This window comes from Phalacrocorax carbo, chromosome 14, assembly GCF_963921805.1.
Source record: "Phalacrocorax carbo chromosome 14, bPhaCar2.1, whole genome shotgun sequence".
NCBI classification, from domain to species: Eukaryota; Metazoa; Chordata; class Aves; order Suliformes; family Phalacrocoracidae; genus Phalacrocorax; species Phalacrocorax carbo.
Window position 1 is genome coordinate 9,669,595 of NC_087526.1, and position 18,959 is coordinate 9,688,553.

General features: G+C 49.5%; 1 protein-coding gene across 1 annotated transcript in view; it reads right to left on the bottom strand.

The window, feature by feature from the left end:
* Window positions 1–9,002: 9,002 nt before the first annotated feature.
* The window catches only part of CTNNBL1 (catenin beta like 1), a 55,854-nt gene continuing 45,897 nt past the window's right edge, over window positions 9,003–18,959 (bottom strand). Inside the window, exons 14-16 of the mRNA XM_064465601.1 lie at window positions 15,436–15,573; window positions 14,764–14,836; window positions 9,003–9,258 (exon numbers count right to left, since the gene is read on the bottom strand). Of these exons, the coding sequence (XP_064321671.1) occupies window positions 9,170–9,258; window positions 14,764–14,836; window positions 15,436–15,573 (300 nt within the window). The 3' untranslated portion in view covers window positions 9,003–9,169. The remainder of the gene's footprint in view (window positions 9,259–14,763; window positions 14,837–15,435; window positions 15,574–18,959) is intronic.

Sequence of the window (18,959 nt, forward strand, 5' to 3'; positions counted from 1 at the left end):
CACATTACCGCCCTGCGAGGCAGGGGCCCCCAGCCCGGCTGGGAAGAGCCCAGCACACAACTGCGGGAGCTGCACTGTCTCGTACCTGCGTTACAAATCAATAGTTTTAAAAAAGTTCTACCTGCTGCAGTGTTTTCTGCATGACAGAATAAAGCCCAGAGCAGAGCAGAGCATTGATCTCTGCCCACGTTCATTACTCCCTCTAGAGTTAAAAGCTGGGGGAAGGAGGGAGCAGCAGTACTGGATGAGCCAGGCGCCTGGCAGCTGTGGCTGGTTGGCTTCAGAGGGTCCTGCTTTGGGACATCGAGAGAGAAGCAGCAGCAGTGAAGGGCTCCAGCTTCCCGAAGGAAAGCTCCTGGGAGCCGGCGGCAACCACGCAGCACTGGGAAGGAGCAGGGGGAGGATGCTGGAGGAGCTCGGGAGTCACCAGCTGCTGCTCCCAGGGGAAACAGCCCCCGTGCCCAAACATCACAGTGAGGACCCAGGGACGGACTCTGCTCAGAGCAGAGAGACCTTTTCCATGGACCACAGCAGGCTCCAGCCACTCCCCCCCCCGCCCCGCCTCCCAGAATGGTGGAGCACGGCCCCCCTCGGCCAGGAGCTGGCAAGCAACTACGGCTGCCTCTGGAGAGGGGCTCTGGGCTGGATCCTGAGCAAAGCAAAAGCATCAGATCGCCCAGAGTCACGTGTGGAGGCAAAACACCCACCCACCAAAGTATGGGGTTCATGTACAGGGTCAAGTGCAGCAGGAAAAAGCACCAAAGGCCAAGCGCAAGCAAGCCCCGCGGTTCAGGCAGTCCAGTCTTGTGGCTGCTGTGTGGCCAGGGGACCCTTCTCTGCCACCAGCCAGCAAGGGGACCTGAATGAACCCACGCTGAACAGGGCCTACAAACAGTGCCCTCTCAGACCTGACATCCCTTCTTTGCAAAGCACCCACCCACAGGTGCAGCCAGAGCAGGAGCTGGAGACATCACCCAGCAGGGACCATCTGTCCTGGGCACCGGTCCCCACCCCAGGCCCAGCTCCCACGGCCCTGGTACAAGGGGTGGCACGGCCCCCACCAGCCAGCCAGGATGGCGGGTGCTCAGCCTGTGTGACTGCACCTCATGGGCTGAAACCTGCCAGGATCTTCCAGTGTGTCATCAAAGATGTTTTAATCATGCTGCGAGGAAGCAAAAAGAGCATAAATTCCTCTCAGGGATGGGAACACCTCCAGATGTAGAGCCTGAATTAAGACCCATTTCCAGCTGATTTTCTGCCACCACAGCAGGACAACAAATGGACACACCAGGACAGGGAAGGGGAAGAGCCAAGCATCTGCACGTCTTGGGTACACTTGCATGGTTTAATTTTCCTTCTCAATTTTAATTCACCAGTGAGAAGGCCCAGAGCAGATGCTGTCTGCTGTTGCAGCCACGCAGCCCTGATGAACCCCTGTGTATCTGACAGGGATAGGAGAAAAGGTTGCTCACACAGAGAAGTGAGAGCAGAGCCGGCAGCTCCCAGACCAGACAGATGTTGGCACTCGCTGCCTAACAAGGTCCCTAATCTGCACACTCGCTATTGCTCTGAAATAGCTGGTGCCTCCCTTGCAGGGCTCCTGTTCCAGCCGAATGTGCCCAGGGACTCGCTCTGAAGGATGAAATGTTCCTTATCTCCATTAATGCCAGGTTTTCTGCCTACTGCTTAATTTTGCATGTGCCATTGGTTCTGCTCAGGGTGAGCATCTGCAAGGTGGGGGAATGCAGTGGCTGTTCCCACGTGGTGACACCACAAAGACCCCGGGGGCACTGTGTCCACTGCCATCACAGCTCACACGCCCGTGAGGTTCGCATGCATGTTTTCCCTGGGATGCCCATCTAGAAGGTGGCAAAGGTGAGCCTGCAGAGCTGGAGGTTGCAGCGAAGCTCTGAATAGCTGGATAAGAGGTTGGGAGGGGGTGGGGGTCCCAACCACATCAGCAGCAGCTCCTAGGGGATTGCCCTGACCGGGGCCCTGGGAGGATCACCCTGAGAGGACCCACCTGCCCGGGCACAGGGATGGCCCCTGGTGACACAGCCCCAGCCTAGCACTCCCCAAGGATTCCCAGAACCAAACCGAGATGGGGTCAGTCCTTCCTGCTGGCAACCAAGTGCTGCTCCTGTTCGTTCTGACGCAATCCAAACCCTGTGTTTTTTTTCGATAGCAGAGCTACCCAGCAACTGCATCTTCAGCTTAAGGCATCCAGGGAAGAAATTAAAAAAAAAAAACAAACAGAAAACTCAACCAACCAAATAAAAAAACCCCACAGCTACTGAAGTGCGGGGGGTTGCCTCATGCATCATTTTGAAATTTGCCTTTTTAAGGGTTCGTGTGGGGGCACCCTGAGGCTCACCATCCCCCGCTCTGGGGCACTGTGGGATGGTTGCTCTCTGGTCCCCACTGCCTGCCTGCTGTGCCTGCAGCTGCTCTCACCCCCGATGCTCCCCCAAGGGCGGTCAGTCCTGCAAACCCACAGCCCCACGAGCTGCAGGGCCGGGCACGGAGCTCTCCTGAGGTCCACGAGCCAACACTTGAATCCACAGCTGCCTGGGAGAGTGGATTGGGTTGTTCATCTCTCTGACGGAGAGAATAAACACGCTCCACATTGATATGAGCTCATTTCTGATACTTGTTTAGAGACTTGACAATCCCTGTATAAAAGGATTTCCTTCCACAGCTGAAGTTTGACATTCCTGCATTATTAGATTATTTGCAAAGGTCTGCGTGCGCTGCAGGAAAACAACACTACCGACATCGAACGCTACAACCTTCTCCTCCACAAATCATCCCAGGCACAACAAGCCATGGAGACAGCACCCATTTGAAAACCCCTGATGTAGAGGAACAGCCAGGGGAGGAGGTAGGCTGGGAGCTCAGGTGAGTGAACACAACCAAACCACACCATAACAACAAAAGAATAACTTAAAAAATTAAACCAAGCAGGGAGGCGGGCCTGGGAGAGGGTTTTGGTTGTGGGGGGAACACTGGCCCGGGCACACCAGCCGCTGGGTTCAGACTCTAGTGCTGATGTGGGCTCCTCGTGCTGACACCAGCACAGCCCTTCCCCGTGGCACGACCCAGCTGGGAGAGCACCAGGGCCCCATGGGCAGGGAGAGCATCCCTGGAGCATGGAAACAGAGTGGCCCTGTCCCCCTGCCTGGCTCGGGGATGGCCACAGCCCCGTGCCCCCAGCCTCCTGCTCTGGGGAAGCCCCAGGGGTACCAGCACAGAATGGGGTAGGTGGTGGGAACCTCCACCCACCACAAAAGGGCTTTGGGAATCACAGGTCTCTGCCCAGAGCAGCCCCTGTGCAGGGCAAGGTAATTCAAAGCATAACATTCAGAAGAAAATTGCTTGAAATGAATTATTTCTTCAAAGAACAATTCATGCCCATTTCCAGTCCATTAACTCCTCCTTCCTCTGCAGAACCCACCACCTAGTTCCTGATAGAGAGAAGCAGTCACAGGTGTCAGTCATTTCAGCAACAATTCCTTCTTTCCAAACCATTGTTTTAAGGACCAAAAAAATCAAATGTAAAAAAAACCCACCCAACCACAAAAACCCAAACAGACCACTCCTTCCTCCTCCAGAGTATTTATTGCCACATGAGAAAAGCCTTCCCTGAAACCCAGGTCTTAAAAGAAAAAAATATATTAAAAAAAAAATCAATAGGTTAAGTAACTTATTTGTGCTGCTGAAGGTTTATTTCCCAATTTTGACAGTGTCTCTTTGTATTTAGTGCAGCCTGGGTCTCTCTACTGGGATGCCAAGAGATATTCCTCAGTCATGATTTGCACTCATTTCTCCCCATTTAGAGATGCTCAGCTGGGAGCGGAGGTGACGATGGATTCAGACACTCAGCGAGGACGATGCTGGTCTCCTGCGGCCACGGGGAAGTGCTGCCAGCTCCTGCCGCTCCCGGTGGGAGGAAACCAGCACTGCTGCGGCTGGGATCTGATGCCTTCCCTGGTGCCATCAGCCACCTGCACCAGGGCTCACACCCCATTACCCACCACAGGGCTGGTGTAACCGTCTGTCTGCCTCCTTCTTCCTGCACTGGCTTCCTCAGGACTCACCCCAGCCCTGGCAGAGCCCAGACTGTCCTGGAAAAGACCAGAAAAACCCTGCTGGGGTGAGAGCCTGCTCAGAGCACTGGGGCAGCCAATGGCCTGCAAACTGAGGACAGCATCTTCCCCACCCCTTGCTCCTCTCCTGCTTTCCAAATCCTCTGCTAGCTCTCAGCAGCCTCATGCACCTGGTATCCAACACGATCGGTGCCCTCACAGAGCCCAGGTGCCCAGGTGATGGGCTCACATCCCCTTCTGCAGCAGCTGCTGCCCACAGTCAGCCTCGGCCTGGGGCAGCCTTGGGCTTCCCTGGGGAAAACAGAACCCCCAGTACTGCATCCCAGGGCCCTGCTGCAGAGGGAAGGGGGAGTGTGGGGGAGCATGGGGGTGAAGGGCGGCACTCCTGCTGCAGAACACCCTCCCCTCTCCTTTCTTTCAGAGTGCAAGTTTCCTACCTCCCCATCAGCAGAGTGCCTCATCAATCATGTTCCCTCTAATTAACTTCTAATTTACCTCTTTAGTCAAATGTGTTTACAATCAGAGACAAGAAAACATGACCCAACGAGAGGTGCAATGAGGATTGGTCTCTCTCCCTGCATGCTCCGCTGCCTCCGTGCCGCAGCCAGCCCGGCGCCCAGAGCCCAGGCAGCCCTGCCTGTCCCCGCTGAGTGGGCAGAGCAGCAGTGGGTGCACGAGCCCCGTGTCCTGCCCAAAACCCACATCGGGGCTTTTCCCAGCTGCACTCCAGCCTGTGCTCCTGCTCCCCATCACAGCGCTGCTCTGGCCATCCCTGCCTTGGGAAGGTTTTAGCATCTCCCCGTACACGAGATGTCCCACCACCCCTGAGCCCTCAGGGATGCTGCATGCCCCACGCGGCTCGGGGCGGGCAGGGGAATGAGCACGTGCCTTGATGTGCCGAGGGCTCACAGATGAACCAGACAAAGCCACCTGGCTCCTGTCACCTCGTGAGATGCGCTCACCGCTGCCTCCAGAAGCTTGAAGCCCAATGGGTGCTGCCTGGGGTCTGCGCCGCTCCCTCGCCCCACTCCGCCCAATAGCAAACAGTGATGCTGCAGCCCCTGAACTTTAACCCAGGACCAAAAAAAATCAGAAGGGGTTAAACCAGGGAACAAACCCCACTGTCAACAACCTACAAATGCTTCATTAAGAAAATACATTGTTATTAGCTCAACCCTTTAATCCTCCCCCAATTACAATAACGACATTCTCCACAGCTGCTAAGACTCATGGCGCCCATCCTCGTACCTCCAAGGCTTTTCTGTACTGCTCAGCATTACAGCAAAAATGAGCTGGCCTGCAGCAGCACATTAAGCTGAATAATTACATTAATTAATAACAGCAGGCCCAGGTGGGCATCCAGCCCATCCCAAGGACCAAGGCAGAGGATCCCGTGTCCCCCACCCCATTTCAGTGATTCTCCCTCTCCTCACCAAATTTCATTACTTATCTGCTGAAAAGTACTTATGGAGCAGGGGTTTTTGCAGGCACAAGCATTAGGAGCAGCAATGCAAGCCCAGAGTCTGAGCCATGGATAGGGACGGCCCCAGGAGCAGGGGGAGTGCAGGCAGGAGCGGGGAGCTCTGCTCTCCTGTCCGTACCAGGGCGGTACTGAGATGTTGGAGAGCCAGACCTTAATGCAGCACCCCAGCTCACCAACACCCATCAGGCCTTGGAGACACTAAAGGGTTTTTTTGTGCTTTACCAGGGTTTTGTACGAGGTAACGGGTTTCATACATCCCAGACAGGGCAGGGCGCTGCTTTCAGTCCCTCTGGTACACTGGGACTGCCAGGCAGAGGATCCTGACTTTTGTGCAGTGGGGTTCCTCCCTCTGCATGAGTTCAGAAATTAGGAGGAGAGAATAATTAATCATCCATCTTGTAAAAGCCTGACTTGCAATAACAAGCTCTGTGCTAATTCCTCAGCAACATCTGGAGCATCCTTATCTATCAGAGAGAGACGCAACGGTTGGGTTGTGCTCAGGTAGGCGCAGGCATTTTGGCTTTTTTTTAATCCCCACAAATATCTCCTTCAGCTTAGGAAGAAAAAAGTGAAAACACTTCTCCAAGGTGTTCCTTCTCCTGAAGCCGGCTCGTCCCAGCGGCACAGGAGCTGCCGCTGCCGTTAGGCCGCGCAGTGGTGGGTCCCTGTGCCGTCCGTCCCCTGCGGCGGCTGTGGCCGTGGCACGGCGCAGTGCAGCATCGCGGCAGGGCCTGCCAGCCACTGGAACTGGGAGGGGCAGGGCAGAGGGTGGCTGTGCTCTCCCAGTGCTGCCTCTGACTCACGCCACGGTGTGGGCACCGGGTCCTCCCAGGGCTGCCCAGACTAGGGAGCAGGCAGCAGCTCTGGTAGCAGCTGTCCTGCGCCCCAGCTGCCCCTTTGCAGCCCGTACTGCCAGGCACAGAGAACACCAGCTCGCAGGACGATGCTGAGCCCCAGTCCCCCTCACCATTTGTCCCCATTCCAGGTGGGGAAGTAATGACCCTTCTCCCAAGCTGGGCCAGCACTGACCACCGGCCCCTGGAGCAACACTGGGGCCTTTCCCTGCTGCTGCCCTGGGAGTCCAGCCAACCCGCATCCCGTGGCACAAAGCCTCTGGTTCCTTCACCCGCTGTGCCTTGACATGAACACTCACAGCAAGCGTTCACTGGCACAACTGCTTTGGCAGCCACTGACATTGAGCAAATTAAAAAAAAAAACACCCCAGAAGTAAACTACCCCGAAACAACCCAGTGAGAGTCATTAAAGCTCGGGCTCATTTCTAGAACAAGTAACTGCTCTAAGAGCAACTCTCATCCTAGCAGAAGCAGCAGTACCCCACGTAATCGCAGGGTACACACCATGTTAAATCACCACTGCTTCAATACCAATTCTTTCACAGTGAACTATCCAGAGACTTAAAGGATTTGGTGAAGCGCTTTGAAGAGCTAACAAATTACAAAAGGCAAAAAAAAAAAAACAATCAAAGAAAAGCTGTCTTATACAAGAGGAACATTCATTACGAGCAGCCTGAGCTCCCTCCAGCAGCACCGCTCCCGGAAAGCGAGCCGGTCAGCCATTAGAGCAGGGAATGATTTTCAGCCCAGAGTCTCCATATTTAGTAACCCAGCTAACGCATCCAGAATGGAAATGGTAAAGGAGGAGAAATTTACTTTCTGAAAGCGCAAGTCCAGCCAAAGCAGCAACACGGGAGAAGGGTTTTCACTCCCACCAGACGCCACTGGAGGTTTTCCCCGTGAGGAGCCTGAGCCAGCTCCTTGTGCAGCGACTGGGCACCGCACACCTGCACTAGCTCTCTAACCGTGCACTGAAATGATCACACGTATGTGCACATGTGCAGCAAATCAAGTAAAGTCAGATTAAGGATGGTACATTTAGATTTTTAAAAAGAACAATTTACCTCATACTCGAGCAGTTTATCGCACTATTTCAAGATCATCCCTGCCCTTTTTCCCCCCCGATTCTTGGCCCCTACTTTTCACTTAAAGCTGTTTCACATTAAGTTCCCCTTCCGTTCTGCCTTAAACCTTCCTCACACCCCCTCCCTTTCTCCTTAGCTTTTCAAACAGGGAACAACAGATCATCTTCCAGGAGGAAAACCAGAGACCAGCTTTGACCACAAATCCCCTGTGGCGTGGAAAGGGAACAATTCCCAGACTCAACAAAGTAGAAAACTAAACACATCTGAAAGAATAAGGAAAAAACACCTTTGAGGAAGTGGGTTGAAAATAGAAGAAAGAAATGAGGGATTCAAACAAGTTCTGCACCAAAAATGTATTTTTTGCAGCTTTTTGTGGCAGCTGAAACCATGACTTCCATGTTGATCCCCTGAATAACAGTGTTTGATAGCACCCAGGCCAGCAGTGCCTACGCAGTCATGATTGAAGGAAGCCTTTAAGCTTCCCTGACAATGCATTTTTCTTGGAGATAAAAAATGAATGCTGCCAGCATGCAAATCTCTCTAAATTAGGCAAGGCCCAGCTTGCTGGAGCTGCGATGTTTTGTGATGACAGTCATTAACTTTAGGAGAAGAAAACAGGATGCGGAAAAATATTCTCAGCTACTTCTTGTCCCAGTTGGGAGTCACTGCTCGGGGAAGCGGCAGGGTTTGGCACGCTGACATCTGAAATTACACTGCAAGTGCAGAAGGGTAACAGAAAAATGAGCTGCGGTCTGTTCCGCTGCAATCAGTAAGTCGGTCAGAGGCAAATCACTTGGTCTTTCTGCAGCTCCCAGAGCGCACCTGCAAAAGGCTGGTGGAGTGGGGTTTTTCTTCTTCTATTGGTGAACTTATTGCTGCTATAAAAAGCCAGGCTCCCAGTTCAAGAATCAGAATACTGATTTTCTACAGAACAAGCACAGCCAAGACCTAAAGCCGACTGTGAAAGGAAGTCAATGGAATTTGGGCATTTTATTGGGTATTTACCTTCCCTCCTAGTTTTGAGTATAAACTGGGCAGGCTCACTTCAACACCCCTCCCAGGAGGGGTGACAGCCAACTGGCCCGTGCCAAAACTTGCCTTTGATTCTGCCTTGCCTTTGGGGAGATTTAGCAGGAATGGCTAATGTGGCCGATTCCTAGTTTCCCTCTGCCACCAAAGAACAGTCGAACTGGACACATACCAACGCCTCAGCCTCCCCAGTTTAGGTCAGTACAGTGGGTTGTACATTTTCATTAATGTATCAGGCTGGAGTAACTTGCTAACAATCTCCTGAGCTGTCTGGGCTTCCTCTTTACCCTCCCTTTAATGCCTATACTGGTGTATTGTTTCACACTGATCACTGCAGTTTGACTTGGGGGGAGGGTGGAAAAAGGAAAAATCTTGAGCTGCCCTACTGCAAGGTGTGCGGCTACAATCCCACTCACAGCAGGCTACTTAAATAACAAACACAGAATTAAAAAAAAAAAAGCAAACTATCTTTAATATCTCCAAAATCCCACTTAGAAGCAGTTTCATAGAAACATCACTTTTATCGTGCAATCAAGGCTGGAGGTGGGCAGCAGAAGGAGGAAGAAACAGATGCCATGTCCTGTGGGCAGACATGGAATTCGGCCCAAGTCCTCAGAAATTCTCCAGCAGATCCAGGATCCGCTTCTGCTCACTCTCCCGAAACTCCTGGTTCTTCCCATCCCCGATGTTCTCCGCATACTCTATGGGGGAGAAAGCAGACAGATGAGCTTTGAGTGAGATACTAATGAACAACGCACAACTTCTCTTGCATATACCATAGCAGAATCTAAATCTGCCTCCACTGCAAACAAGTGAATGGGAATTTATGCAAGGAGCATTGATGGTTTTTCTCCCCATCCCCAGGGTTAAAGCTTTGCATAAGACATCTACTGACCCCTCATTAAAAACTGTGTAGCAAACAGAGACCATAGCAGGAACATCCTGCTCTCAGCACTAAGCGGCACAAGCCCAAGCAGACACTAGGACCCAGAGGCAGTACCCATTCCCTGGCATCTAACCATCTAGAAAGGTGACAGTCCAGGTGTTCCTCCCAACTCCTCTGTTATCCCAACGGAGCAGCCCACTGGCAGCTGTTTGAACTGGGCAGTCGTACCACTGGCCTCTCTCAGCCCAAGAAATTCAAAACAGTCCTGGACAACACTGGCTTTCCAGGTCCCTTTTAACACTGAGTATCACCAGGGAAGGTCAGGCAAGGGCTCTTACACAATTGTTAAACATTCCTAACCCTGGATTTAACCTGTCATCCAAGCATCCTGAATGAGGATTTTTGTCAAGGGGAGACCAATTCCCCAATCTACAAGTGCTTTTAACCCATACAGAAGAGAACACGCTACTTCAGATTCAACTACAAACGAACTCTTCATCTTCAGGCAGAGGATACCAGACCCTGATCAAGGTCTTGCCCAGCCACGCACACAGCCAAACACCACGCAACCAAAAACTTCCTCTGCAGCTCTCATCCCTGTACCAGCTCCCTCCTCCCTCCCACCAGAACCTGCATATTCAAACATGGTTTAAAAATAAAAAATGAAAAGCAGGTTTTGAGCTGAGAAAGCAAGGAGCTGAACAAATCTTAGTAAATCAGGAGCAGACTGCCTGGTTAGACAGTGTTTTCCAGCCTCTACCTTCTTGCATTCTTTCCCGTCTTCCTAAACAAACAGAACAGCTTGTATTCAGCATCTGAATGGTAAGTTGCTGTAGAAAGTTTCCTTTAATATTTATACGCTCAGCACTCCTACATGCTTCTGAGCTCCATCAAAGCCTTTATTATAAGAGCACTGAAAAGAGCGAGGACAGGGAGAAGTTAGCTGATGTGGAAGTCTTCCCTCCTGTGTGCGTGCTCTCTCTCCATGTACAAGAAGCAGAGTTCTTTGCCAGGGCCTCTGGGAGAAATCCTTTTAATATTTATAAACTACTACAGTACCTGTAACAAGAGCAGGCGGGTAACACTGAGGTTTGCTGCAAGTGAACCTGACCTCCTTGCTGTCCCGGAGAAAGGGGACCAGCACAGGGAACTCTTCCCTCAGATGGAGGAGAAACTCTCCACCGCACTTAATGAAGACAGCAGCAAGCTAACAGATTTGCTGTAGCTCTCAGTGTATTGGCTAATCGCATAAGCGCAAGGCTCCAGCAGCCTGGCGTCAGCTCTGCTGTGGTTTGCACGCTTTAGCAAAGGGCTGCACCCACAGAGTCTGGGGATCAAAACCTGCCACCCGCTTCTGGCAGGGGATAAATCCCACTGCAGCAGAGACGGAGTTACCTTCCCAGGAGAAAGCGCCAGCTGAGGCCAGCGCTTAGCATAGGTTTTCCTGTCCTCTTCAGGCAGTACCAGAGCTTTCTGTCAACAGCTGTGCCCCCGCGGGGAGCTCGTGGAGGAGCAGGCGCTCTCCCCAGTGAGCCCTTTCCGTGCTCTGTCAGAGTAAGCGCCTCCGAAACAGATGCGGCAACTGCAATTGCCTGTGTTTATTGCAGCCCAAGGGCAACGCTTCCTTGCCTGCTGCTACCTCTCCACAGCTCAGGACACCCACGTGAGGGTCAGACACGGTCTCTGAGCCTGGCACAGCGCTGGGGCAGCCCGGGTCGGCCCCGGCTGCAGGCAGAGCTCTGCGCTCAAAGCATCTGCACCGCAGGCAGCGGGCTCATGGCCCAGCTCTGGGTTTAGCTTTAAGGACTGCCAGAATACTTGAACATACAACTCAAGCAGGGAAACTACCGAGTGCCACTAATGACACTGCCCTTCTATTGTCCCAGTGAGGTCACTCAGATAAAAGCAAGCCACAAATTCCTCTAATCTTGTCCAAAAGCTCAGCATTTTTCCTTCTAAATATTTAGGCTTCGTAAGACTAAAATCTCAGGGACTCTGAAGGCAGACTGTTTACTGGGTTACCAAGAGTTGCTAATGCTAAGTTGAAGAGACCAGATAAAAACCCCAGAACCAGGCTTAAAAAAAAAAAAAGACAACAAAAAAAATCTCCCACTGAGGTTTTATGTATTTACTTTCTTATTTAAAATCCCACCACTTCAGTGAGACAGAAAAAAAATTTCAAATGTAAGCTCCCCCTGCCAACAGTTAAACAGAGCTTACACATCGCCGTAGCTACACAAAGGGAAAGAACCTAAGATTGGTTTCTGCTTCATTAGACAAAATACAATGGTTACAGAACAGTAAAAATCAATAGGGAAATATTGAAGCTTGTAATGGATATTGGAAGCTATAAACCCTGCACATACTGAGGGACCACAGGCCAAATTTAGCACAGTCCTCATAACATACCTACATTTTCTTTTTGATTACCCATGCTAACAGGTTTGGTTTGTAACATTCAATAGGCATTCCACCTTCACGGCTCCCTGATGTGCCCATTACCTTCACTGAAACCAGATGTCTAACCAGGCGTCACCTGTTAGTGTGATCACTTACAGGTAGGTCTGAACTAGTGTGGATCACCAACTCTCTGGGGAGGGACCTCTGCACCTCAGTTCCTGCAGGGCTCCTCTGACAGCAGCTCCCCAGCAAAGGGAGCAGGTACCAAAGGCTGGTCTCCCTGGATCGGTAAGGAACAGCATGCCTTCCAGGGCTGAGTATCGCTATTTAGAGAGGTCTGTGCCTCACTCTATTGCTGATGAAAGAGATGGAGACCAAGAATTGCCCAAGATACAGACACCACTTGCTATCATTAAGATCAGTCTCCATCCCAAAACATCCTCCCAGCCAAGGCACACACCATTCAGTTGTTCTCTTCCAAAGGATAAACTACTGCAAGTAATGCTTGATCTTCAAGAAAAACGAAGGAACTGTGGGAGGACTGGTCAGCCTGCAGAAATGCATTTAATGAGCCTTCAGTTATCCCCTGCCCACTCCTCCCCCTTGAAGGCCCTACCATAAGAAAACGGTCTTGCTTCCTCGCTTGCATCATAAGTAACTCTGAGCAACCCCAAGGGATCCATCAGCTGTCAGGTTGCCAGAGAAACATGGAGAATATGTAGGCCATAAAAATCAAACTAAAAACCAAGCACCTAATTAGTATGCAAAAACAGAAAATAAAAACTGAACAAGAGCAAAACACTGAACGAAAAGTAAAAATAAACCAGCCCTCATCTGTCCTGAGAGCAAGTTGGAAAGTAGCCTGGAAACGTTTCAGACAAGGCTCAAGGCTACCAACCTCTCAGTCATTTGGGATTAGAGGGTCCTACAGTTCAGACAACAATTAAATTTCGGAAATCCCCCACTGGCCCCCCGACCCTTAGAAATGCTTCCAGGGTCTACAACCAAACCCACTACTCCAACGGGCAAGCTGTGTTCTACAAGCCAGCTCCTGTGGAGAGGCAGGTACCTGTCCGTGGTGTCACTTCTGTTAAAAGACAGTGAATCTGCACTGACCACATATTTGGATATCAGTGTGTAACCACTGAAAAACTTAAATTTCATCAGCACAGACTGCAGATAAGCTCAGTGCTGCTCCTTCCTGGCAGGAAACTTCTGGGCCCCACTGCAGTATTTCACAAGGGCCTACAAACAAATTTATTTCTAAGGTCATTGACAACTGTGATGGCAAAAGTCTCTAAAACTGGCCAGCATATGAGTTGGGGAGAGCAGAATACAGAGCCCAAAATACTGTATCCATCATCTGTATTATTAACATGCCATGTGTGGCCTCTTCAGGCAGAGAACACGCCGAGTACTGAACCTGCTGTACAATCCGCAGCTTGCAAGACATGACAAAAACCACTGAAAAAGTTTACAATGCAAGTCCCTGATTGTGGAAGACAAAAATAAATGAAATTTTAATGCAGCTTCCCTCCAGTTCAGCTTCGTAAGTAAATCAACAAACCAAAGACATGAACGTGAGGTGTGTAAATACAGTGAGATGTGCAGACAAATCCCTCGGGCACCTGTGGCCCAGGTCAAGTGTCGGAATCTGAAAGCAGAAGTGAGCCATGCCCTAAGTTGGAAATGGACAGTCTGGAGGCAGGATTTGTCAAGTACCACAATTAAAAGCAGAAAAGACATTCTATCCAGTCCCCCCTGTTCATCAGCAGGCATTAACTTGCACTTGCTGGCAAACAACAAAGGCCAAAGAGATTGCCTATAGCTGCAGGTAATCTCACACTGTCAGAAAATCACTCCTAATTTTGTACACCAGCCATCCTTCTGATCCTCTTCTTTCCTGCGTATGGGAAAGGAGAAAGACAACAGGATCTACAAAAAAAAGCTGCATGCACTGGCCAGTGTTGACAGGGGCAGGCAGAAAAGGCCAGGAGAACGTCACTGTTATTCCCAAAGAAAGCTGAGACATCAAAACAACACAATGCACAGCCCAGTACCCCTGGAGATGCTGCCAACCTTCCTTTCTCTCCAGAAGAGAAAGAGAGAGAGACTTCTCACCCCTCACTGAAAACAACACAGCCCCTCTGGAGCAGACACGTCCCGCACAACCTTCTGCTAAATAAGGAGGCACCTCCTGCCGGCAGCAGATTACCAGCTGCTCTAGCTAAGCCTCGCAGCTTGGACTGGGCTGTGGGGAGAGTCTCAGTCCTGTCCTCTTCTCCCCCAGTTCAGCTGGCTGCTTCTGCTGAAGGACAGCAGGCTACAGATGAGAGTGACAGCTCAAATAAGCATTGCTCTAATTCAACATAAGCATTAAAAATAACAAGCAGTACTTTAAAACTGGGATTGCAAATCACAACAGCTACATTTTAAAGCTACAGAGGATACTTTAATGCTATAATCCATATTAATCTGACACTAAGAACAAGACAAATACACCATGGATACTAATATGGTGCAGATGGTAAAGTGCAGGGCCATGTTAATGAAGGATGAGACTCCACTATTCTTCCCTCTAGCATGCATATACACTTCCCTTAAATATTTACTCTAGTGTTAATGTCAGCAGCGAGTTCCAGCCAGTTTGTAGCTGATGGCAGCATGAAGTGATGTGCTGTTCCATGACAGCAGATGACAGCAAGTGTCCTAAGTCCAAGGTAAAGCATGCCTCTTATCAGGGTGATTCCAGCCCTGCCCAGATCTCAGAACACTACTCAGCTGTTGCCTGAAGATGCTCATGAAGTCAAGGAGAATTACATGTGTAGGCTCATCATTACATGTAGGCTCATCCTACAAAGTCATGACCAAGCCATCCCTGGTAGAGATAAGACACATGCATAGGGATATCTCAACTCACCCTTTAGGATGTGTCGAACAATTTTAATGGAGCTGCCTCTCATGTTCAGAATCTGATGGACTCTCTGACGAATCTGATGGGGGATAGGAAAGAAAAGAAAGTAACCTGCAACACAACACAAACCCATGCACAACCCCACTTTTAGGGAAGAGCCCCACAAAACCCAACCCAGCCTTACTAGCTAGTGCACAGTCCCAGAGCACCTACTCAGAAATATTCAGGAAGGCATGTGGCACAGGTACAAGTAGCCACATAGCATATTCACAAACCCCAACATATTCACACCAACAGAGAAGCAGTATTTTGCACAGATCAAGAAAAGTCACCTGCTGTAGTCTGTGCCTTTGTGAGATCTTCTGAGAGAATGCCCCCTTCCACTACCCTCTCAGCAGTGGTATAAATAGGGCCTTTCCATTTCAAACTGTGACCTCGCTCATGGCAGACCATATGAATTCACTGACCGTGATCAGCTTCTGTACCCACTAATGCCCTCCTAACTGCTATAACCCAATGAAGCTGTATGGACACAAGTGCAATAAGCAGGAGGTTTCCTCCCAGAAAACATCTTAAAGAGAAGATTATTCAATGAGGCAGTATTCGCAAGGATTTAGAGTCTTGTTTGTATCACGGATGGAAACACAGATGATCTGCCAACCTTGTATATTGCTTTACCTGGGGAACATTGGCATTACAGATCTCTGCCATGATGTAACAAATGAGCTGTAGAACAAAGAGACCGGCATCCAGGCGACGGAGATAGAATTCATCTTCCATGTCATCGTCTATTATCTCTCCCCGACGCACCATGTCCTGTAAAGCAACACAAAGAAAAGGCATGATCACCATCTCTCAAAGTACTTCCCATTAGCACTGGCAAAATGTTGGTGATATTTGCAGTTTCTTAAGACGCTTTGTTGCCCAAAGCATTAACATCCATATATTTCTCACCAAAGTAGTACTTTTAATAATTCATTTAAATTCACAAAATGTCATTCAGTTTTGAACAAGGTTTTGCCTTTGTTGGTTGTGAAGTGTGTCCATCTGCAAATTAAATTTTAATTTAAACATACAAATTACATTTCTAAATTGAGTGATTAGAGGTTGTGAATATGGAACAAACCAGCATATCTATTATTTATAAGTTCTTTGTCAAAATGGAACAAAAAACCTGCTCTTTTACTGGCCATTTGAGGGTGCTGTTAAGCAGTGCAGAACATGACTCCAGCAGACTCAAAGACCTATCAGGTTTCTAACTTCATTATCGACTGATGAATGAGAAAACAGGTCCAAAAATTCTGCACAAGTACAGCTTTACCATGCCCAGCCTTGCTCTTCCAGCTTCATTTGTTAGCAATACTGACAGGACCAAACCCCAGCCAGGGTCTGTTAGCAGAAGACCACTGGCTTCCACGGGAATGCCAACAGTTTGTTCTTCCTTTGCACATCAGCGTTTCACTAGCGAGACCTGCCCAAACGGAGGCCAAAGGCAGGAGGCAAGAGGCCATTCCATTCATCTTGTTCAGGCAGAACATCTTCAAAACACTGGCAAAAGCAGCCTGGTGATAAGCTCAGAGCAACTTCCCCCCCGAGAAAGGCCGGCCACATCCACCACCTGAACCTGACAACCATTTTCATGGAGACTGACAGGCCAAAATAACTGATGTCATGTGTGACCTTTTGCATTTTGGGGTTTGTTTTTTGGTTTTGTTCTTAAATAAAGGAAGCAGCTTGTCAGACCCTGCTAGCTCGCTGCAGCTTGTGTGATTTATTATGCAGCTGGCTGGCAGGTGGGCACACACCAGCGGAGCAATATTTTCTCATTAGAGCCATCACCAGCAAGAGCACTGTACCTGTAATGCTCAACAAGAAGTGTTTCCTTGGGGTGCACACGCTCCAGGTAAACACACACAAGGTCACCAGCACCAAAGCTGATTTAGGCTACCAAATTTTCCTGTTTTGTCAAGCCAAGTCCTTGCATCTCATTGCAGGAAGTATCTTTTAGCACAAGAAGGAAAATTAACCCTGTGCTCTTCTCACTGGAGAGAGTGCAATGGATGCTCACCATACAGAAATCTGACTGACTTCAAAGCGCAGCTGTTTACCACTGCCTCCGAAAAGTGAGGGTGGAAAACACAGGTAACAAAACACTTTTCCTCTCCTCATGGAAACCTAGCTTGCCAGTGAAAGAACAAGCTAAGTTTAAAAAACAATGCCTAGTTACCAATGCCATAAAGTCAACTGCTTTGGCTACGCTACAGGATGCTTTAGCATTAGATCGGTAGGCTTTAGGATTTGTACAACTGTAAATTACTCCAGGTTCTCAAAATCATAGGCACAGGCATGGCTGGGCAAGACTTGCATGCAACCTCTTGCCAATACCCAATTTTGTGCAAGGAGTAACTTTCCTGACCCTACATCCATGCCAAATTGCCTGAATCTGATCAAATCTGGTCTCTAAAGCTAAACAATGTTGAGTCTGGCTAGCAAGAGATCGGAAGCCACCGACTGAAATATCAAAAAACACCATTCCGGAAAGATGACAATTCCTGAACTACTGCTTACCCTCCTCCTCACTGCATACAGGCTTATTGGCTACTCTTCTCAACAGTGCTAAATTCTTGAACAGCAAAACATCAACAGGCCAGGATTTTGAATCTCCAGAGCAGGAAACAAAGACCGTGTCTGTTCTGTATTCTGATCCAAGCACAGCGATCACAGGAGCCGAATCCAGGCAACTGCTGTCTTGATTACAGAGAGAAGGCAGCAGTTATAACAGCCCTTCTCGACAGAGAAGCAAGATTATTTTGTGCCAGTAAATTAAGCAGATATGAATTAGAAGACAAGTACATTTTTAAGGTGTCTTTTCACAGTCTTTTTTTTAAAAAAAACCACAACCACCCCTTAAATGCTAATCTGCCTCCCAGTACAGTACCAAGTAGCCATCTTTCCACTTTATCTCTCTTTCAAAGCTGTCAAGTCACTAACCTCCAAATGAGCACTCAGATGCCATTTCTAATCTGCCAACAATATGTACTGAGGTGCCCCTTGCTGATGGGAGAAGACAGCAATAAGATGGGCTTCTGTGAAGCTAAAATGAGCTTCTCTCACACTAATGAGGCAGGACTGACAGGCCTCGAGGTGTCAACTAGAGACTCAAAACCTAAAGATACAGTGAATCTGCCAATGCTATACAAAAGGTCACATCTGCTCCACACGGTCACTGGAGCAGGGCCCAAAAGATTCTGCACATCTTCCTCCTTCCTTACCTACCATTCACCTTCCCCGGCACACACAGCAAGGCTGGGCAGAGCAGAAGGGATAGGCACTGATCGAGAACAAAGACAACCTCCAGGATCCTGGTTTTACTTGCTCACAGGGTGGGACAGCAAGGCCACTCCACTTCTTGTGTGGGACACAAGAAGGCTCCAAAGGGCTGTGCATGAAAACAACTATCATTGCTTGTCTCCTACACCAAGTACAGATTCTCTCGCTCTTTTACTGCTTTCTGTCTGTATTACCTACAGGGGCAAGTGATGCGAGCCATTCACAGGAGGTGCTTTCAGACCACAGGCTAATAGCTAAACTCAAGGTCATCGCTAAGCTCTTGGTCAAAAAGGACATGCAGGAGACAAGGACCAACACTTGCAACAAGGGAGGAGCAAGCAGAAGCCTCAGGTGAAATTAGACCATCATAACAAGGACTGCCCAGGACGATCTGCTTTCAACTCACAGCTGTGACAATTATTTCCCCAGGAGCCACTTTCACATGTAAAGGCTGCAGACCACAGGGTCTCCTCAGCACACCATTTTCCTTGAAATACAGAATGGTTAGGACTGAGCCCTAGTCAGGTCATGGACTCTACTGCAGGCACCCAGGTCACACCAAGGCAACCAAGAAGCTCTCAGAACCACACAAGAAACCATCAGAGCCCCCTGCTGTGGGAAGGACTTTCTTCATTTCTGCCTTACAAGCAGAAACACGCTTGAATTTCTGTAAATGGCACCACCAATCTGCATGCGCTGAAAAGCTCTTTGTGATTGCTACAAAGCATACCATCACTTCCGAGTCGAGAGAAACAGAGCAGCAGCTCCTGCAAAAGCGTGAGCTCAACTTCAGCAGCAAGAAACACGAACCATGTTAGGGCAGTCGTGACATCTAAAGACCCACCAGTCTCAGCAAGAAAGTTCAAAGCTGA